This window comes from Sciurus vulgaris (assembly GCF_902686455.1).
Source record: "Sciurus vulgaris genome assembly, chromosome: 13".
Classification (NCBI taxonomy): Eukaryota; Metazoa; Chordata; class Mammalia; order Rodentia; family Sciuridae; genus Sciurus; species Sciurus vulgaris.
The window spans coordinates 80,807,345-80,830,783 of NC_136474.1; the positions used below are offsets into that span (position 1 = coordinate 80,807,345).

Here is a 23,439-nt window from a genome sequence, read left to right on the forward strand (position 1 = left end):
AGAAATGATTAATCTCTGTCTTTTCTAAGCTATAAAATCAACTTAATATGTGTTAAATGATGTTTTCTAAAGTACAGTTTGGGGGAGGCATACATTCACTGTGTAATACTACACTTACTGTGGTAATATTAGAGTATTCATTTTAACATTTAAAATGATCTGACAACTGTGAATCTCATTCAGAACAAAGGAAGTATTTTTACAAAAAACTAAAATAGTACAGAGGAATACAAAATTGTTCATTGTTCAGAAAAACTGATAAACCTTGTGATTTCAAAGACAAGCTAATGGAAGGTCTGAAAGAATAGGAACCAGTTTTATTGTAGGTACTTCAAAAACAGTGGGTAGGATTGCAGGTAATTTTTAGCTTATTTTTTTGTGTTTTATCCTTTATTTTTTCAAAGAAAAAAATTAAATAAAAGTCATGCCTCTGCTACACATTATCTTTATCAATGTAAAGTTCATACATATAAAGCTATTAACCCTTCAGAAGTGTGTCCAGACTTCTTTCTTCATATTTACTCCTAAAAGGGAAACATTATGTTAAATGGAGAGCTTTTGGTTGAGTTTTGCATGTTTTGTCCCAAAAGTGAATAACACTACCAGGCATAGTGTTAAACTGTGCCTTTAACAGTATCTATAGCAAGTCATGAAATGTTCCTTAAGACACACATCTGTGGGCTACACACACAATACAATCATAAGCAGATTGCTAACAAAGTGCATCTGAGCTATAAGCAAGCAGACAACCTCAAAGCAGTTGTCTCCCTTAAGGGCTGTAGTTACTTGGACAGCCTCTCAGGGGTAGAGAGGGCAACAAGTGGGCTAGTGTTATTGATTTTCACCTTGTGTTACCAAAACATTCTTCATTGACAAATATTAATTGCTTATTAAGTGCTAAAGAGTTTGATGGTCCAAATATTGAATTTTATAATGAATTGGCCCTTTAGTTTTGCTCGTCATTTGGCAATATGATTGCATTAAAGATACAGGGGTTTAAGCCAACACATCTCCTACTTTAAGAGCATTAAGTAGACATTCCTCTGGAGTTTAGTCTCAGTGATAGGATGTTTAATTCACTCTCTTTTGCATTGAAGTAATGCTGGCTTAAATATGAAGGATATGACTAGAATCCATAGCAAAGTATCCAATATGTCTTACATTGATTTTAGTTTATAAATCAATGAAAATTTTATCCAAACAAAATTGATGATGTGATAATTAATGTGGACTTTAATAAATCATTAATTTGGTTAAAATATTTTTTTATTTTAGAAGGCATCTGCAGATCAAAGCATATGTATGTATATACAGGCAAAGTTAATTTTAATTGCTTTCTGTTGTTTTTCCTCACTTTTAATAATAACTTTTTTCTTTCTATAATTACACTTGGGAAAGTCTTAAGTATATTGTCTAATGATCTTTCTAAATATCATAATTTGTGAATAACTGATGCAATTAAAATTGGAGAAATTAAACTGTCATTTTGATGGTTTACTATCTTTGGTAAGTTTTTCAAAATAATTCAAATATATGTTTATGATCCTAGAAATTTGACTTTTTGATCATTTATTTTCTGATCTCTGAGCCTATCAATTACTAGTTGATAAAGGGTTATTTAAAATTTAAAATATTATCAAACTTTGAGGTAATTTCATTACTAACAACCTTCTTTGTAAAATTCTTCCTACTTAAAAAGTAATTTGTACCAGAAAAATGAGAAATTACACTCCATTTATTTTTGATCTATCAAAATGTATAAATGCATTCTACTGTCATGTACAACTATACAATTAGAGCAAATTTTTAAAAATGTTTAAAAAGATTCCATCTACAAAGTTGAATGCCAGAAAATGCCCAAAAAAAGTGATTTGCACTTTGGAAACAACTTTACAATCTTTTATTTAAATATAAAACCAGGCGTGGTGGCATGTGCCGCAGTCCCAGCTACTCAGGAAGCTAAGACAGAAAGATTGCCTGAGCCCAGGAGTTCAAGACCACCCTGGGGAACAGTGAGGGCCACATCCCAGCCCCAGTTCAAAAAAATGAAACAAACAAATAAAAAATCCCCAAGATTTCAAATCTACAGTTTGTAAACAGATGTAGCTTTCTTTTCTGTCCCCAGATGCTGTTAGTGTCCCCTGTTGTCTTCTCCTTGTCCTTTTGTCTTTCTGTTGCCTATGCTTTATGGATTCTCTCAAACACCTTTATTTGATCCATTAGCAAAAGTGCCTGGAGAGACAGATGTGGACTAGGAGCAGTGCTGAGCGCAGGGCCTGCACCTTCAGTGTCCAACCATGGACTAAACACTGGCAATGGCCAGGCACGGTGGCACACGCGAGCAGTGCCGGAAGCCGAGGCAAGAGGATCACAAGTTCAAAGCCAGCCTCAGCAATTTGGCAAGGCCTTTAAGCAACTTAGGGAGACCCTGTCACAAAATAAAAAAAATTAAAATGGGCTGGGGATGTGACTGAGTGGTTAAGCGCCCAGGGTTCACTTAGAGAGAGAGAAAGAAAGGAAACAAAGGACTCCTGGATCTGGTTCTCTTCTCCTAAACCTGTTGCTGAGCTTCGTCTTTCTAACTCTCATAATTTTAACTCCCGCTTGGAGACTCTACCTTAATATCTACATCCCAAACTAAGCTCATTATTTACTTGACAACTTTCCAGGCCCATGTTGTCTTTCCATGTTGCCTTCCCTGTCCAGGGAGAATTGTCACCATGTACCCAGTTGTCCTCTCCTTCCTGTCCGCATCCAGTTCCTCATAAGGCTCCTAATTTATCTATTTTTCTAGTTTCTTTTCCGTGCACCCTTTACCAGAATTTGCTTTAAACTAATCTGATCTTACCTGAAAGCTTTAGAAAACTCACCGTTGACTGCAAACTAAGTCCAGATCTTTGAGCACCATTAAAGGCAGTTCACAGCCTGGTCCTCACTGCCTTTGTCTTCATTTCCAAGCCCACCTCCCTGACTCCCACACTTCCTTAGGTGGAGTGCTCAGGAATACTGACTGATCATCACATCTTCACTCTGCACGTGCTAGTTTTAGATTCACCTATCTGCTTAGAGTGTCCTTCCACTTCTTGTCCTTCTGGCTAACTTCTGACCCAAATACAACCTCTCCCCGGGTGTGGTGGTGCACACTTGCAATCTCAGCTACTCAGTAGGCTAAGGCAGGAGAATGGCAAGTTGGAGGCCAACCTGGGTGACTTGGGTAAACCCTGTCTCAAAATAAAAAACAAACCGAGCTGGAGATGTAGCCCGGTGGTAAAGTGTGCCTGTGTTCAATCCTCAGTATGGCAAAAACAAACCAACATTCCATGTCTTGTTCTGGTATCTCCTCCCCCTGAACAGAAATTATTGTCTGTTCATCTGCCTTTCTGTTTCTCTGACACTTTAAATGTGTTTCTGTTGTGCTACCACATTTACTATAGTTGTGTGTTTCTATTATGCTATTTATTACATAACATAATTGTTTACTGTCAACTTGTCTGTCTACTCTCCTAGATTCACTGGCAGGGATCGTATCTCATTTGTGTACTCCGATATCTACCACATGGCCTGGAGCATAACAAACCCTCAAAACATTTTTAACGACATTTGTCCTAAAAATACTTACTCCCAAGAGGGAGGGAAGGCAGACATTACCCCTGTTTTACGAATAAGCAAACCAGAAAACGTTGCCCATTCATAAAACTAGCAAAGACAAGTTATAATAACACCAGGCAAATGTGGAGTAGTCCTAAGAATAAGTCAAAGGACTGAGAAATAATGTCGGTGTTATTTCCCATGGTAACTGCTCTGTGATATTTGCAAGTGCAATCGTTACATAAAAAACTATGTTATTGCATTATTTATGAATGTTACTATTTTAATACTAAGTAAAACTTGGACATTATATGGAAAACTAGGAGATTAATTTGATATTGTTTTATTTTATAACTTGACAGTTCTTGAGAACAGAAATTAACCATGTAATATAGAACAATAGTAAGTAGGTTATATATTAGGCTAATCTGAATTTTGGTCTTAGTAAGTTGAAGAAGCATAGTAAGCCACACATAAAAGTGTCAGATTCCTAAACCTTATTATGTATTAGTGAATATGCCCTGCCATTTCCAAAATAAATATAAGCCAAAAGATATGGTAGCTCTGGTTAATGTAAGTTTGAATTTTAAAATTGTATATGATACGTTAGTTTTGTTTTAAATCATTTCTCTTTAAGGAATGGTGAAAATATTAAATCCCTTTGAATGTGTTTTTGAAGAGTATAACTTCTGTAGCTTTAGTACAGTCTGCATAGGACAATTTTGTGTCACCGGACATGACACTAACCAAGAGAGGGGGTGAGGTGGGAAGGAACTGTGTGCAGGCCTGTGTGCTGCTCCCACCAAGCCGTCCTCTGGTGGCCTTACCTAACTCAGAACTCACAGGAAAGTGGAGGCGTCACAGCCGACGTGCATTCAGGTGTGTGATTACTGTCCATGAGCGAGTGTGGCACATCTGCCAGAGCCCCGCCAGAGGAGTCACGCAGTGTTTGAGAGTTAGAGGGGTAGTCAGATGGGTAGTTCATGCTCCTGAGGAGCTCTGCGTACAGCAGGGGTTTACCTTGTCAGATGTATTACCTTTAACAGTGTTTTCTCCTGTCTTTTTTTTTTTTTAAATGGCTACTTTTTAGTCTTTTTCTTTCTTTAGGAATCTTTTGAATATTCACAGGATTTTCATAGTCCAAGAATCCAAAAATGAAACTTTGTTCATTTTAAGACGTCTAGTGTGTATTTGAATAGGCTCCTATTAAAATACAAGAAAAATTTGCTTTTGTATCTGCCCAAATATGAAAACATATTTTCTGTTAATTTTAAGCATATGTAAGTTATACTTTCATAAGTGTTTTATAATTATTTTATACCAGCAGTGTGAACAGTTAATAATAATTTATTCAATATCCATTTATTTAAATCCGAACCACATTTATCTAAATCACATTAGCATTCAGTGTTTGAACATCCATGAATAATCTTTAAATACAGCTCTATAATTATATTTTAAATGTTGGGTTATGTGGAAAAATGTTATTTTAAATAATGTCCTTAACTGGATTTTTTTCTTATGTTGTCATTATTGAGTTGGAGAGTCTCATAATGTGAATATTCTGCTATCATCTTATTAGCCAAAAATTGGTGACAATCATTTTATATAAGTTGGAAAGTTGTGATGTTTGGGACTTATGGCAAACCTAATTTTTGAAATATGTTCTATAAAATTCATCTTTTCAACAAAGGACTTCACATGTATAGTTTGACTGGATGGATGTTGTATAATTATGTCATCCTGAAAATATTTGGTCTAATAAAGCAGGAGGTGTGTGTGTGTGTGTGTGTGTGTGTGTGTGTGTGTGTGTGTGTGTGTGTACACTCAGGTCTCAATTATCTGCAGCAAGAAAAGGAAGAAGAAGGGAACTTGATATTAATGGATGAGTTAATGACTATTTTATGGAACATTTCTTCTTTGAAAGTTTCTCAGTTGAATAGAAGGGGAAAATTAAAAATTGCTAAAACCAGCACATGTCTCTTTCAAGAGGTGACGTGATGCCTGTAACATTTGAAAATTGAAGATTTTCATTCTCTATTTGTTTATTCATGTACTTTTCTTTTAAAAATTAATTTTTATAATTTATAATTATTTTACTGAAAATACAAGTCTCAATACTTGTAAAAATGTGAATTTTACTAGTAATGCCTAATTTAAAAAGTAAAACAGTACTGAGCATTTATGTTGATGTTCCCTATTCCTAAATAATGGGGGAATATAACTCCCCACAAAAGAAATTTCCAAACTGTTACTTGTGTCATAAGGATTATCATTATATAGGTACTGAAAAGCTCTTAAACTTGTCAGTGTCTGTTTGTCCCCAAACAACATTTAAATAACTCTTAGTAACTGAAAATGGATAACAAATACTGTAGACTTTTTAAGGAATAAAGAGAGTCTGTTAACTTGAGGCATTATCTCTTACAATAAACTTAAGGTATCTCACTTTATTATATTTATCCTTTAATCTGTTTTCCATTAAGATATTAAAATGATATGGAATTTACTTGTTTTTCTCCATATATATATATATATATATATTTTTTTTTTTTTTCCAATTAGATGGTGGTAGAAAGTAATTCATTGAGTAGCTCCAATGCCTCTTAGACTGGAAAATGCCATACCGGTTGATTCTCATTACATGGAGTTGACATAATGTGAATAAAAAGCATCACTTCAAACTTCCATTGAGGGAAGAAATTACAGAGATGAACAACTCATTTTCAGCCCTCAAATTTTTGTTCAGTCATTTGTGCTTAGACTGAAGGAGATAACAGGGCCAAGGAGAAAAGCCAGGATCTCATGAAGCCTCGAGAGCTTTAGGATTCTGTTTACTATGTGCTTTCATTTTTGTCCATACTTGGAGTTTCTATATTTTGTGTTCCCAGTGAAAAAGGCAGGCTCCTAATTTTCCACTTAACCCTTTTCTTTAAAATGTGTATTTATGGTGCCTATAGATAGGTTTTGCCCCTTTGGGACACAGACAAGCTAATGGAAAATGAAAACCTTCAGGCACTGAGGACCAGCAAAGAAGGCTGCCAATGAGGGAGATGGAGCCACAACCCCCACTGGGCTAGGTGTCTAAGAAGCATCATGACATTATCCTCCTTCCTGGCTAAAGGAGAATGTCAGGGCACCTCTGTTTTCAAGGTTTAAAGCCCTGGAGCTGGGTCAAGGAAGATTTTCCCCTCATCTGACATTGTTACATGGGCCAGGGGTTCCTGCCTCTTCCACATGAGTGTCGGACTGCTAGGTGCCTGAGCTTCCTTGGGAGACTGGGCTTCCTCTGGGCCAGGCTCCTCAGGATGGCAGGGCAAGGAGGACACAGTGGGCAGGACAGCTCCAGCGTGTGAAGGGAGATTGGAATGCACCGGGGGCATTCTCCTGGGTATGGAAACCCCTTTGTGCTACCTGGGGTTGACATTCTAGGGGTTTGTAAGGCCCCTGGTTGTGTAGGGCTTGCAGGGTGGGGCTGGCTGACTGTGACTGTCCAAGACACAGGAACAGACACTTCCACCACAGGCTCTTGCTCAATAGTCTAGCTGCATCTGCCTGGGCTGAGGCTACACTGAATCTCTGAGCACCAGTAGGCATCCCTCAAATCCTTCATTTACACATACAAAAAATCACTTAGGAATGTTAATGTGTAATGTATATAATGCCAGCTACATGAAAATCCAGTGTTTTATTCAGGTTTTTCATTGCTATTACCAAAAGACCTGACAAGAACAACATGGAAAAGGAAAAGTTTATTTGGGCTCACAGTCTGAGTCAATAGATAGCCAACTTCATTGCTCTGGGCCCCAGGTAAGGCATGGCGGAGGAAAGCAGCTCAGGACATGGTCACCAGGAAGCAGACAGAGTGCTCTGTTCATCAGGGACATATAAACCCCAAAGGCACATCCCCAGTGACCTACCTCCTCAAGGCACCCCCCATACTTACCACCCAGTTAATCTGTATTAGTGGTTGACCCTAATCCACTGACTAGGTTATAACTCTCATAATCTAATCACCTTACCTCTGAACATTCTTGCATTGTCTCACACATGAGCTCTTGAGGGACACCACTTATCCAAAACTGAAGTGGAAGACTGGTAGTTAATTCTTTTGCCTTTACCTGATATTCTGTTAGGCAACAGACTGGAGCCCAGACTGCTGGATTCTAATCAAAACTTATTATTATACCTCCCTGTGCCTCAGATGCCTCATCTATAAATTGGAAGAAATAGTCTTTTCTATGGATAGATAAGGATTAAGAAGTTTATGAAAAATTGCTTAGAACAGTGCCTTGCACTTAATATGTGCTACAGAAGTTTGACTTCTTATTATAGTTTTAGATTCCCTATAATGCCTAGCCCATATAAATACCCTTCACTACTCAGTTTTAAAACTTATCATAAGGATGGCAAAAACTCTTTGGTAGTTGACCCATGCTAAACCCATGTTTTTGTTTTAAAGCATTAGTTATGTGATGCATTGTCATGAACGACAACAATGAGATAGGAGCACCCAGGTGATAGGATGTAAGTGTTGATAATTGGTAAGTGAGAGAAATAAACAGGAACAGGAGAGGACTGAGGAGCAATAAGCAAACGGATGTATGTGTTTAATGAAAATAAGCAACCAAAACACAAGGTTAGCGTGAATGGCCTTTGGGGAGGGCAGTAGGAAAGGACGTGTAGCAGGGGCTGACAGTCTGTAATTGTCCATGTGTACCCTGAACCTCTGTCCCTGAGGGCTCAGCTGTCCATATCTCAGTCCCCTAAAATTAACTGGGAGCATTTTGATTGTCAACCATCTGCATGCCAACAGCTCCACCAACTTTTCCTTTTCCTTTTCAAGGATTTGTAGTAAATTATCTTCTAATGATAACCATCAGCCATGATTGCCATTTTCTGATAAAGTAAGCATGGGGCTGGACTGCCTGCATGGCCTTAGGTGAAACACAGTACAATAACATCCAGTTCCTCTTCAGTACTTCTGGTTTGAAATTTCACATTTTTAGATGGAGTCGAATAAGGTGACCTAAGATACCATCCAACTCAAGAGGACGTGATTCGAAAGTTTAAGAAAAAGCAACCAAAATTATTTAAAAGTTGGAAAATGAGACTGGAAAGGTTATGCTCACCAGAATATCTTTTTAATCCTAAAAATAAAGAAGTGGAAAGGGGGCATGTTGCTGAAACAGCCCTCAAGTCTGTCAGAGACGGGTGCACCGAAAGTGCTGAGCAGCACCGAAAGTGCTGAGCAGCACTTAGTTCTCATCGCTACTGAAGATATAGAACAAGAGAAAGCAAGCCCAAGCTCAGCATTGGGGATTTTGATTTGATATCGGGAAAATTTCCTGACAGCACACATTGTTAAACACTCAGAAGGGTCCTTAGGGGAGGTTTTGGAAACTTCTCTAGAGTTATTTGAAAACAGAATAGATTTTCATCTGTCTGACCTGCTTAAAGGCAGCCACAGCCACATGCAGGAAGGATGGGTGACCTTTCCGGGCTCTTGGCAGCATCGTGTGGTCCTGGGAGCCTGCACACAGGAAGGCTTGCAAAGGCTTAGTGCATGGCGATAATTAAATTTCACTTGAGCCCTTTAATCGGCCATAGATGAGATTATCTATTTTTTAACGGTGTTATTATCTGCGTAAATTATTTGCTGAACCTATAATTTGTTTCCTTGAACAGATGAACCTTAAACATCCAATAAAATTTTCACAAATTGGTTGCTTGAGAGAAAAGAAAGAGGTACTTTTTTTCTTGAATGTAATTAATTCTTAACTTTTGAACTCTCTTGAAATGGCTGTCTTTTGATGAGCCTTTCCCTTGCCTAACAAACAAAGCTGTCAGGCAGAGCAATGTCTTTGTCTTCTCTCTGCCATGAGCAGTTACCTCCCTGCCAGCCAGCCATGAAATCTGTGGCCTGGATTGGGATGTCAGGAAGGCATGCAAATCAGGATTGGCTGACTTGGGCTGCTGAGAATACGTAGGAAATCGCAAATTATGTAGTCAGGGCTGAGGGTGGAGGTAAGCAAGCCCTGAGCCTCTCGTGGTTGTCATTTGAGTGGGACCAGCACTAGGAAAATGCCAGCAGCTGTAGGTCCTAGGAATTGCCTCTCCTTTTCAGGGCTCCTTCCTTGTTTCCTGGCCACTCACTTTGCTAAGCATCTGGCCCTCTCCATACACAAATGGATACTTCATTCTGGCTCACCCTAAACTCAGGGCGTCTGCCTTGCTTGCCCCTCATGAAAGCATATTCGTCCTATTTGCTCTCTGTAGAGCACATTCTAGGGAAAATGCCTCTGCTGAAGGCATAGTTGTGTTTTTAGAGATTTCAGAGGACATGTGCAGCCAACTGGGGACATGTTTTCAGCTCAGCAGACCTTTCAAGTGTGCCTCAAATTGCACCTGCCTAATGTAATCTAAAGTCAGCCATGCTGCTCCCAGAGAAGGCCCTTGGTCAAAATTGCCACTTCCCTCTCAACCCCTACAAACCTTGGGACTGGCAAGACTCACTCCATGTTCTTTCTTTTTTTTTTTTTTTTTTTTTTCAGTTTATTTTAGTATTATACAAAATACATGGGTCAGTGCTTAATAAATCTTTCCCTTGTGATAGTTATGATAGCAAAATTTTACCTACTTTTGGAAACCTTTTCTTCAATTTATGTTTGAAGTAACAAAATTTTTGGTTGGTTAGGGTTTTTTCTCCTCCCCTTAAAAAAATAATAAGACCTGCAAATATATATTAAATATTCTCTTTAATCCACCTTTTAAAATGGATCTAATAGAGTCATACATTTTGGTTTCCAGTTTCAAACTTGTTGTTTGGAAGATGAATATCAGGAAGGAACTCCAAGAAGAGATAGAAGGTATGATGAGGAATTTCAAAGAGAATATTCTAGATACTTATGGCTTCTGTTGACACTGATCAAACCATTTTAGAAATTCTGGTCTGTTTTCTTCATACTGTACAATAGGTTAATTATATTTCTTTGCAGAGCACACTGGAAAGTACCTGTTAAAAACTGGTATGTCAGTATAAGTATTGCTCATTATTAATCTTGCCTCTCAGACCCTTTCCTTTCATTAGACAAGGGGTTAGGGTGTTTAACTGTTCAGCTCTCTGTCTCCTGCTAGGAATAATTGCTTGATTTCTCTCATTGTTCATAGCACTTCCTGAATTAGATTAATTTCTTTATGTTCTGTCTCTGTCTTTTTATGACAGAAATTCCTTTGACTAAAAATACAGCAAGACATGATACCATTTGCATACAAAAGGTCGATCAAACCTCTTTTTATTTTGAAACCTATCATTTTGAAAATGGCCTTTAGGATCTAGCATTTGAGACCCAAACCACTGGGTCTGCCTCATCACAGAGCAGTTAAAGTTTGTTGTGATCCCTACACAGTTGTGCGTCTAATGCCAGAGTGAAGGTTAAAGTCAGTTTGGGTGGTGCCTGCACAAATCTTAGAAGTACAGAGTCTGAACAAAGACAATGGCAGCATTTCCATTACATTGAGGACTGAAGCACCTCTCAGACTGAGATGGTAATGAACTCACCAGATGTACCAAACCATTAACACAGCAAGCTTCCCCACTCTGCCACGAGTGGTACTTGCTTCTTAAGAGACAAGAGACCTGTCTATCAACTATAGTTAGTGCTCTCTGGGTTCAAAAGATAGCCCTGTGGGACATCCAGCAGTATCATTGTGTGTGTGTGTGTGTCACAGGCACACACATGCATCTGATCTAAAGCATAATCTCCCTTTGTCCAAAACAGATCTTACAGAAATTTACAAAATCAAACTCAGTATATATCTGAACTCAACAACAGCAGATGAAAACAGTGATGATTAGCAAAATTAGTAGAAAGTATTTATTACTCGGCATGGAGTGAACATAAATTTAGTTCTGAATTTCTGGTATAGAAGCAAAACGCACATTATATTATGTAATTGCTGTTGCATGATAAAAGAAAGCAACAAAATTTATCTGGAAAGAGAAAAACTTTCCTGGTAGACAATTGCAGGATAAATCCATTTCACTGTCTCATCTGTTAGAGACGCTAGGTAACAGCGAGCAGTGCCTTCAACTGATGTAGGAGGATCCTTATGTGTGTTCTAAACGCCAGTCCTTGTAGAAAGTGAAGACAGGGTGTGAAATAGTAAGTGAAGAAGACATGAAGGAGCAGGTATGGTCGCAGCATGTCAGGTTTTCTGCTTTACCACAGGGTTACCTTGGAGAGCCTCACAGGAAGTCATAGTGACATGCTCATTTGGTTATGACATCTTGGGCCTGCTGGTTTATAGTCAACTTTCTCTGGCATTCTTAAATGAAGTGCAACCGGTTGCTAATCTGAAAGAGGCAGGTCTTGTATTCTGCTTTAAATATTAGAAATTTTAGAGATCGATTCTCCAGGAAGATCAGCCAACTTTCAGAGTTGAAATTTGATGGATTTCCAAAGTGACCAGTTTGTCTTATTAGAACTTTTCATCTGCTTACAATTTTAGATGGATGCTAGGATTCCAGAACATGCAAGAAACTATTTTGAATCAAATAGTCATAAAAGGGTCATATTCAGTGCCATGAGGGACCAGACTGGAGAAGTGTGAGCCAGGCAGTCTGTTGCACAGGACTTCTCTTACGCCTTGCTGGGCTCGGAGTGAAGAGCAAATGCTTAGACTGAGTGACCACCTCCACTTAGCCCTGGCTGATACTGCAGCAGGTGAACAGAGGCCTAGTTTTGCCTAATCATCCAGTTTTTCAGGAGAGGCTAAAAATATGGCTTTTGTATGAGTTCTGATAAATTAGAAATGTGGGCTTAAATTTTTTTAAGAAACATTTATGCAGGCCAAACCAAACACATCTGCAGTCTAGTTTCAGCTCAAGGCCTTCCCAATCAACTCTCTTAATCAAAAACTAAATTCAAATTGGCCCAGTAGAATTTCAGATATTTTGCAGAACTATTGATTTTAAAAAACAAAACTGAGCTCATTACACTGGCCCAGCAAGTGGGAATGGCCAGTTTTTCCCATTTAATTGGTTGGGGTCCTCCTCCCACTCCACCCAGAATAACTTTCATTCCAGGGTACTTGAAGTGACGCTGGTTTTCTGATTCAGTAGGCATACCCACTTAATTTTAGCTTATCTGTGGGTCAGCACCATGGATAGGTACCATACATGTTTAATAAAATGTCATGGTCTGAAATCTGTTTCTAAGCAACCTTTTATGCTGGATGATGCTGATTTGGGGATAAATGATTCAGGCACTATTGGGGGGGGGTGAAAGGCTCTTTAAACAGTATACTCAAGTAATTGAGTTATGTGATTTTTTTTTTCCCATTCGTCCATTTCTAAGCAAGCAGGAGAAACAAAAATGTCAATAGTGTTTATCAAATGCTTATTATGCACAATGCATTGTGCAGAATGCTATTTATATATTATCTTATTTAATTTTCACAAAGCTCTTTGAGGTGGATATAATCATTATCATTGTCATTCTCCCCACATTGTAGACATGGGTACTCTGAGGCTAGGTACCTTTAGCAAGTGTGGTCCTAAGTTCCTCAGTTAATAGTTGGTGTAATGGAACCCAGATTCAAACCCAGAGAGTGTGACGCACATCAGTGCCCTCTGCCTGCCCAAGTCCAAGTCTGGAGTACAAGCATAACATTTTTTTCTTTGAGTGTTGAAAAACATGTTATTTCAGATTCCACAGTGTCTTGAAAATCAAGTGACAGGAAAGAACAGGTTGCAAAGGGCATTAAGGAATGCACCCTTGCCTCTCTCCTCAATTTCTCATTTCAATCTTCAGATATGAATTATGAATAATTCTTACTGAAATCTACAGTATATGTGGGCTGACTCATAGCAAATCTGATGCTTCCAGTAATACTCAGGTTTCACAATTCTTCATCAGAAATTACAGATGGATACAAACCCTCTGATCCTGTCTAGTTTAAGAGCACACATTTCCCTTTCCTTTCTAGACAAAGGGAGGGAAAGCAGCCGACAGCTTGAAAGCCAGACTGGGTATTAGTTAATGTAGTAGAGGTATGGTTTTTAACAGTTGAACGTAGGGAATTTAATTCAATATTGTGCCATTTTCTTGGTGTACAACGTTTTCTGTAATTATTAATATCAGACTTGAGTGTATTATTTTTTATTAGTAAAACCCTTTTAGCAAAGGCCTAGTCTAAAATACAATCTACTTTTTATTATTCATGGTTAAATCAATGATAGCTATTGGCAAAGGTTCAAAACTATCCATGTTAACTTGTTTTTAATAGTGCTTGATTTATATGTATGCCCAAATCTCCAACACATGCGTGTATCTGTATTTACTAATTGCAGCTATATGCATTTAAACATGGTATTATTGGTGGAAAATCAAGCATAAAACATGAAAAATGTGTGATTACTAAGGAGTTGAAATTATAGTCTCTCCTTCCAGCACAGGGATATCATGATGCAGCTTTGATTGTTTTTTCATTTCAGAGAAGCAAGTTTCCTGGTTAATTTTGGTGATCAGTTTCCCTTTCTAATTAATTACAAAATTCTTCCTTCTAATGGACACAAATGAATTAAAACATTGGTTTGCTTATTAGTATGTGCTTTTTCTTTGGGCTCTTACTGTCCCTCCAAACTAGAAGTCATTCTACTCCTCAGAACAAGATTGAAGTCCTTGGACATATAACCAGAGAATGTTGGTCACTTCCTATTTTTTTAACTCAATTTTATAAACAAAGAGCATCATAGCATCTAATATCTGAAACATCGCTTGTTCAAAATTGATTGCATTTGCATGTGTCCTTGGGATGTATCTTGCATGTGTTCTGTGGAATGTATTCCATTAATGATCTATGAACTTTATTTTAGACAATCCATGGACACAAGGGACCAATCACTGCAGTGGCCTTTGCTCCTGATGGGCGATATCTTGCCACCTACTCCAACACTGACAGCCACATTTCTTTCTGGCAGGTAAGAGTATATGTTATGGGGTCTTGAAGCATAAGCTGCATGATGTGCCTTGGTGGGAACACCTTCCTAAGGAGCCCACCTGTGAGCCCTGCTCCCTGTCCCGCCTCTCTTCCTTCAGCAAATGGCAACTGTTTATTGATTGCTGATTATATGTCAGACATTTGTGCACAGTTAGCAATCTGGAAAGAGGGGCATCTGCTGTCACAGAGCGTTCAGCATGGAGACCCGGGAATAAGCAGGCACTCGCAGTGCAGGGGAGAGCCTGAGCATGAGGTGGGGGAAGGCTTTCCAGAGGAAGCTGCATCCATGCTGAGTTGCGCAGGATGCTGAGGAAGGGGCGGGGTGGGGGAGCTCAGGTGCAGTCGCCGGGAAGCAAGGACATGGCATGTCACAGGGCAGGCCCAGCCTGAAAGGAGCTGTCTGAGGCTTGGAACTCACACAAAAGTGTTCTAACCAGGTCGTTGGGTCTGTGACTCTGATGGGGCACAGGACACAAGACAAAAAGGGGTTTTCTGAGTATTCACTTTATGCTCCCTTTATATGTTCTCACTTTTGTTTGGACAATAAATTTCTCACATTTAATGCTCTTCATTCCCTCACTCTTCAGAACATTTTTAAAAACCTATATATCTCTGGCAGTTCATGAAAATGCCCATATTTAATTCTGATTTGAGTGAATACTGATTTTGTGATTAGTATTCACTAATTTAAGTGAACACTAATTTTTACACTAGAATGTGTTTCATCCTCTGTGCTTAAGTCTCATCCATCTGCTTTTTAATGATATTTCTCTTTTAGTCCTGATAGTTTAAAAAAAATTAAATACCACCAAGACCCCCCCAAGAGTTAAGATTTTGCCAGTGTAATGCAAGTTATATTTTATAAGATTCTGTGTACTGCTTTGAAAGCTAAAAAATAAAATAAAAGTTTAAACAAGGAAGGCTTCAGCACAATTTGATGCTGGTTTTAAAAAATCAATAGCTAATAAAATGTAAAACGGATACAATAAATTGCGTAATTAACAACATGCTATTAAAGCGTGACAACTTCCAAATCTGTCACAGACTTCTACTTTTTATCTAATTTAGTTTTCCAGTTTATTTTCTCATTATCCTTTCTTCCAGAATATATCTCCAGCATCTTAATTAGCTCGTATTAAACTCCTTTCGTCAGAGATCTCACCCAGGCATCGTTCTCCCCAGTGGGTAACCTCAGGACTGGCATTTTGCTAAAATGCCACTGTGAGTCCTCTCGGTGTCCAGAAACTGGACTCTTGAAACAGTCATTCTTTTAAGAGTTAGCTACTGATGTTCTTATCTACTCGTGTGCACAGTGGTCTCTGTGCCACTGTTTTCCTTTATTTCCTGTTCCCTTGGAGTCTTGTAGGAGAGCTGGTGTTCATTCAGCCTTGCCTGGGCGTTCGAGTGCAGGGTGCTGGCCTGCCCTCTAAGATACAGAGATCAGCAAATCACAGGCCCTGCTTCCAGGAGCTTCTGTTCTGTCTGTGCTTTCTTCTTTGAAATAAACAGACTAAACCTTTCCCTTTCAGTCCAATTTTTTTTCTGCTAAGGAAATATAATCTGTGATTTAAAGGATTACCTCCAAAATTAGCCAGATTTGACACTTATTACCGTATTTTCCTGAAATTTCCATGTGGTAATTTTTCTTCTTCCCCTTCTGTAGGTCTTTAAGATTTGATTTAAAGGTGTGTGTTCATCTTTTTCTTGAGAACTTTTTCCATCACAGTCTCTGTCCAGCACGTTGGTGGGATTGTGGTTAGCCTCCTCTCTCACCCTAGAGGTCAAGATCATTCACCAGTTATCTGTTTGAGAGCCCTCTGCCTCTCCAGTCCTCTCTGTAGTACCCACTGTTGTCCCTGGACTTTGTCAAGTCCAGTTAAGCCCAGGTGCCTGTACCTGTGGGTCTGTGCACAGGAGGTGCTGCACATTTTGTCAGTCCACAAGCTCTGCCTGGTGTCACCTGCACATGGCAGAGTGCCAGAGCAACCAGAGCAACACACACATCCTTCTTGCCTCTAAAATCAGTGTCGAAATTTAAGATGTAGCCCATTCCTTGGATGCTTAAATTATACCCAGCTCAGTCTTAAAAATTAAATGAAAGGTACAGAAACAGATGATTTCAGCTTTATCAAGAAAATATAATGAAACCTCCCCCAGAAGTGCAGTGGTTTTTTGTTTGAATTAAGAAGAACCCAGGAAGCAGAAAGCAGTGTTGGATCTACTGCTGCTCTCCACAAATGAGCTTGACTGATTTATTTAGATACATGTTATTTATTTCTAATGATGTATGTGAATACTTTTATATTATTCCAGTAAGTGTACTGTAATACATTTTGAAAACTTAATGAAGTCTTATTAATACAGAGCCTGACTAAAGCTATCAACTATTAAAATCTTTGCTGAGAAGCGAGTGTTAATGAGAAATATTGGTTGGATAATTACTCAAGTGAGACTTAGTAAAAGGTTTGTGTACAGCATTACTTTATATAAAGGAAAGCATTAAAACATTTCCTGTTTTGATGAATTGTATCTGTCTGTGTTTCTGTGTTCTGAAAATAATCTCCACAGAACTGGTTTTCTGCAGCATGTTTCTGAAGGGAGGGGAAGGCCAAAGTGCCATGTTACTTTACATACTCAGCTATTGAATAATGTAATTCAGCAGTCTTTCAAACCCTTTGATTCTCTCACATCATTTTCCTACAATTTGAATCCTTCACTTCTGTGTATTTGTTGATATTTAAGCAAAGGAAAATTGGTGATGAATTTTTTTTTTTTGGTAGAGGGGATTGAACCCAGGGTGCTTAACCACTGAGCCACATCCTCAGCCCTTTTTTATTTTTATTTAGAGACAGGGTCTCGCTGAGCTGCTAAGTACCTTGCTAAGTTGCTGAGGCTGTCTTTGAACTCTTGAGCCTCCTGCCTCAGCTTCCAGAGTCGCTGTGATTACAGGAGTGTGCCACTGCACCCGGCTATGAAATACATTTGTAATTCTCTTACCTCAATTTACCGCCACCATCCAGCAAATAAATATCCTCTTTTGGAAATGCTATAAAAATTTTGATTGACATTGGCTTCATTTATTCTTATTTACTCCATCATACAGTAGGATAATCCTGTTCAGCCATTTTAAAAGAATGAAGTAAATCTAGAGTCATTTATATGCAAAGATTGACCTCAACATTTTATTGAATGAAAGAGCAGATTGCAAAACTACCTTTTAACATCAGTCTGTCGTGTGTAAAATCCTTTAAGTCTAGTTCTCCTCCTGTATGTAGGTGTATACCTGGCGGTCTGAAAGGTTGTTTAACAAAATGTCACCAGCAATTGTCTCTGAGAAGTGAGAATTCAGGGCATTTTGCTTTCTTTATTTTTTTCTTTTTTCTTTTTCCTTTTCTTTCTCTTTCTTTCTTTCTTTTTTTTTTTTTTTTTTTTTGTTCTATTATTTGAGTTTTTCACAGTGCATATTTATTATCTTTATAATCAGGAAAAATGCAGTATTATCACATTTGGTAATTCCATGAAGGCCTTGTTTGTTCAGGGTTTAAGCTGCCCATACTTAAGCCTAGTTTGTCGCCAGTTACCAATCAAGAAAAAAACTAATGCAGAATAACCAAATGGCAAATTATTTCAAGAAGCGTTCTTTGGCCAAGCTTATTAGGAAAATTTGTATTCCCACTTCCTCCTTGAGATCTCTTCCTCATTTGAAGAGCTCATGGGGAAAGGATGGTCTGAGGAGCAATGGACTGTCATGAGCATGATGTCCTCATCCCTTCAGTGGGTCAGTCCTGGACCTTATAGAACCCTGTTCTGAGGCAGAAAGGCTGTTTAACACTAGTGACAACATTTATCAAAGTAGGGATGACTCATGCTATACGATATAATAATGGCGTTTTTTAAAAATCTTTCCATCTAGAGAGCTCTCATATGATATTTAATTCCTCTCCCCATGTACCCTCAACCTGTTTCTTGTATGTGGTTGGATTTCAAGGAAATAATTTAAAGTAGGGAAGCATCTGAGCATGTTACATACCTTTGCATTTCGATCCACCAGCAGAAATCAAGCTTTATAACATATTTTCATAGAAAATCCATGATGAATGAAAAATACTTTGTAGTTATTTATCAACTGAGAAATTAGGGTTTTTTTTGAAAGCACCGTTTGCCTATTGATGCCAGTTAATTTTAACCAGCAATTTTCTGGATCATTTGGATCTGTTCTATAAGAGGACTAAATTATATACTATTACTTTTTATAGCCATGAGACCTATCAAATCAAGCTTACTATTATTATTTATATTTGAACTATTTGGGAACCTCCGGAAGGCAATAAGGCTTTGATTTTTCACTTTTTTGGGGAGAGTTTTTGGAAACAGGAGAGAAGGAAATGAGGAAAGAGGCTTTTGGAAGGATGACAGTGAGGTGCCTCCTGAATGTGAACTGAACTTCAACAGAAAGAGTTAACGATAACCATACATTTGGTTTTAAAATGTGACCTCGTACACTAGTGATTTTTTTTCACCTCTGTGTTGTGTTCGGCACTATTATTAATGCAGGAAAATCAGTAACATTAGTCATCTTAAAAGGGTTATTACTCAAGATGATTTAAATTGTGAAAATGTCAGTGGAGCCTGCACGCACTCTGCTAGAGATGCCATGATTTACGCCCTCTGACACCGTCCTGCTGCTGAGAAAGGCTGGAAAAAGGAATGGCTTGTATTTTGCTCTGATCCAAATGCAGAGCATGATATCAGCAATAACACATCTTAAATGTCCTAGGATTCGCTAGGGTTTCATTATCAACCATTTGTATAAGCTGGACCATGATCTACACGCTTCCCCCAAATCCCTAGCATCCTTCCCATGTAGATGGAGTCTTTACCAGCAAGAAGAGGCGGAAATGAAAACTAGTGCAAAGAAAAAAATGTTATTTCCGAGGCTTCTCTCCTGATTTTCAGGATGCTTTCCATGTGATTTATGATAGCACAAATGATGCATTTGCAAACAGTTTAAGAACGATTTAGAATCTAAAGAAACTTTCAGACTCAGTTGCTCCAAAAACAGTTCACTTAGATAACTGCCATTCAAGAGTGAGAATTTTGACCTGAATGTGTAGTTGTTCATGATTTATAATTTCCATGTTATTTTTCATTAATATGAATGGAAGAAGAAAACTATAGTTTAAATCAAATCTAGAAAAACTGCTTTTTGCAGAAATCACCAATTGATAAAAAGGAAATGTCCATAAATTGTGGAGGGTAAACTCTCCACAATTAGCAAAACAATGAGATGAAGCTGATTGTTTCTTCTTTCAAATTATATAAGTAAAGACTTTCCAGAGCCTGTTTTCGAAAAACAGTGAAGAATGAAGGTGTTGGCGAAGGGATGGGGTTAGGTTTCATGTTCAGATTCAGTAATCTGTGACTCATCTACAGCTTCACTTGTCTTCATTTTCTTGAACTAATTATAGACCCTGAAACCTGTCTTTATTGACTCATCCTTCAGGAGATGCAGCTAACACGTATTGTCAAAGAATACAAAGGTCTTCAGTTTAAAATATCTACGACTTCCAAATATTATCTAATTGAAGCATTTTATTAACACCTGTAATTTAGCTTCCTTCCTGAAGATCGATGGACTCTACTGCTGACAAGTTCTGCCCACAAAGTAAAATTTCTCTGGACTTAACATGTTTACAGTACTAGCATCAGAACAGTTTCAAATCCACCAGAAGAAGAGCTTAGAGGTTAAGAATATGAGTTCTTAGATGAATGTGAATAGCCGTTAGAGAGTAGAAAGTGGCCAGAAGAGCTGAACCAGTCTCTGGGAGGGAAAGGGAGAGGGTTCTGTAACTGACACTTGTGTTCTTCTGTCCTTGTCCCTCCAGATGAATACATCACTATTGGGAAGCATCGGCATGCTGAACTCGGCCCCTCAGCTGCGCTGTATTAAAACCTACCAGGTGCCCCCCGTGCAGCCGGCGTCTCCTGGCTCCCACAATGCCCTCAGACTGGCCCGGCTTATCTGGACTTCCAACCGCAATGTCATCCTCATGGCGCACGACGGGAAGGAGCACCGCTTCATGGTTTAGCCCTATTTGCTGCCCTAACTGCATTTTGGTTCTCTCAGTTCTCTAGGCCGATGTTGCTCTGTCCTTATGGCGATCATTCCTTGGTGCCAGCCCACCCCAGTGACATCCAGGGGCGTGGCCGGGTCTGTGTCACTTGTGCATGCTTCTTGGGGGCAGACTCCTGCACGGGCCTCCTATTGATTCAGAGGCATGCACACACCACTCAACAGGATGTGGCCATTCTGTCACTAGGTGGTTTTTCCCTGCCAGAGATGGGAGGGGAAAGCTGGCAGTTCCTGGGAACGCTCTTGTTGCTCAGTGCAACAGAAGCCTGAAAATCAATAACCACTGTGATTGCACTCCCAGCCCGATCAGCCTTCCCAGCCATCGAAGCCAGCCCCGAGTTCTGCTTAAATCTGGCCATTCTGATGCTGGCGTTGAGGTGATGTGGCAGTCCTCATTATTGAAATTATTCCCTTTGGATTTCCTAAAATATACTGTTGTTTACCAAAAAGATTCTGTGTTTACATGTTTTTTTCCACTGGTAATTGCTAGGAAATTACTCAATTAATTTCCTAGGAATTAGCCACCACCTTCTTCAGTGACACCTAGTTGATTTGAGATTAATGAAAAAATATTTAAATTTTTTTCCTTGTATAGAAATACATTTTCCAGACACCTAGCTTTCTATAGTGCTTACTTCCTGCTGAAATAATGGTGAATGTAGTAGTTTAAAATAAAAATCATCACTATTTATAATCTAGCTAATATAATATCCAGTCACTGTAACTAATCTTTTGAAGGGACTCTTGTGATAATGAAGCAAGTTTGGAAGCATAGCATAAACCTAAAATGAAGACTCTACTCCATTCTGCTCTATATTTTTTGTTCAGGAAAGAGATTGCTTCTTCTTTCCAGAAACATCACAACCGGCAGATCCCCTGTGTATGACATGTCAGTTATCATGCAAGAATTACAAGTCAGCATTCCAACTACTGATCAGTGAAAGGAAAACTAAGGAGGGATTTCTTTTAGACAAGTATACTTGAAAATTAATATCAAAGGCACAAATGTTTAGGAATGGGGTTTCTGAGTTGGTTTGAAAAGACATTGCAGCAACTATGTTCTTGAGACTTTGAAGGAAGCTTTATGCTGGTCTGACTTTCTGTAATGAAAAAGCCCATCAGTTAATATTTTATATGAATTGCTCCTAACAAATTTTATTGATATATTGTTTGGGGGAGTGGTTGGTTGGTTGGTTGGTTGGTTGGCTGGCTGTCTGGTTGTTGATTGGTTTGTTAGTTAGGCAAAATGTTTTATTAAAGGAAAAATACAAAACAGTTTATTAAATTCAGAGAAAATATGCAAAGTTTACAGAGGAACCAGAATAATAATGGAAGCACTTAATCTAAAAGACATAGATTGTTTCTGTAATTTACAGAAACATAGGATCAAGGTCCAGAGACAAATATATCTGTTATTTTACTAAAACAGATTTTTAAAGAACATAGTAAAAAAATTAAACCCACTAGAACATACCTTTCATATTGATATGAAATGCGATCTCCATTGATGGCAAATATGTACTATTCCTTGGTTTTAGATGTTGGGTGTTCTTTCAAAAGTGAATATATGCTGCATGCATGTACATCATATTCATAATGATTATATATGTAGTTTCCAAGAAAGAAACCATGAACTACACAGTGTAGACTTTGTGTGGTGAACGTGCCGTTGTGTTTGTGATAGAGAAATGTGGGGTAAACTAAAAGGCACACTGTGTTTTTCCAGTGGGTTTCTGAGTCTGCTCTGTACTCAGCACATGTTTTTTATGAACTTAAATGCAAATTAATTTATTATACACTCAAAATTATTTGGAATGATGAGATAAACGTAAACCTTAGGGGGGAAAAATTTTTTAACAACGTTCTATGCATCAGAAAAAAAGGTGTGTGACTAGTAGGCAGGCCACCACCCTGCATAGATGGTACCCACCGTGGAGACTGAGGACAAAACTGGGAGAACCCAGGGACCAAAACCCTGGTCCAGGAGACAGCTAGCCTCTCCACATCCCACGCACCCAGACCCTGGCTGTGATCAGCCAGTAGAACGTGAGGACTGTGAAACCCCGTGGGGGTTATGTTGCCGATCAGATGACATCTCTAACTGCTGAACTGATATTTACATTCTTGTTAACATAATGCTCGCCTTCGCTATTTGACACCCACAGTCCCAGACTTCATCCCAGCTTGTTTCTCAGCTCCGAGGTAAACTTCGTATTGTCACCCAGTGTACACTGTTAGTGTTTTATTGATTTTGTTAGCGCTGCTTTTGGACCTGTCCTTGTAAATGTAGAGACATATGTGGCTCCATTGGTAATTTACAAGCAAAAGATGACATGAAGTGACATCTGTATGAAAATGTCGTACTGACTGAACTTACTATGTACAGCAAGTGAATTAAAATGTCTGCCTCCCAAGACATTTCTGGATGATTCCACCTATTAGATTCTATATGTGCTGAATGTTCCTGTGTACATAATGTGTGTTAAATAAAACTGAATTGTACTGAAGATTGTTTTTCTGATATTGTTGCTTTTTCCGATGTTTACCCTTCTTAAACATTCTCAGTTGAAATCCACGTGCTCTCCTCACTCTTGCATTTCTGATGACTTATTTCACTGGAGAGCTGGCTTCCGGAAGGACAGACTTGTTTCACAGGAAGACAGAACAGTGGAGAATGAAGCCTCCTAGACACTGCCCCAGGGGAAGGCAGCCAG

At 38.6% G+C, this 23,439-nt stretch overlaps 1 protein-coding gene across 4 annotated transcripts in view; it reads left to right on the forward strand.

Moving 5' to 3' along the window:
* WDR7 (WD repeat domain 7) overlaps positions 1 to 23,231 on the forward strand; it is a 360,567-nt gene extending 337,336 nt beyond the window's left edge. For all 4 annotated transcript variants that reach the window (XM_079108807.1, XM_079108809.1, XM_079108808.1 and 1 more), the window contains 2 exons: positions 14,468 to 14,572; positions 20,478 to 23,231. In XM_079108807.1, coding sequence (XP_078964933.1) covers positions 14,468 to 14,572; positions 20,478 to 20,681 — 309 coding nt within the window. In that variant the 3' untranslated portion in view covers positions 20,682 to 23,231. The remainder of the gene's footprint in view (positions 1 to 14,467; positions 14,573 to 20,477) is intronic.
* Positions 23,232 to 23,439: the final 208 nt, after the last annotated feature.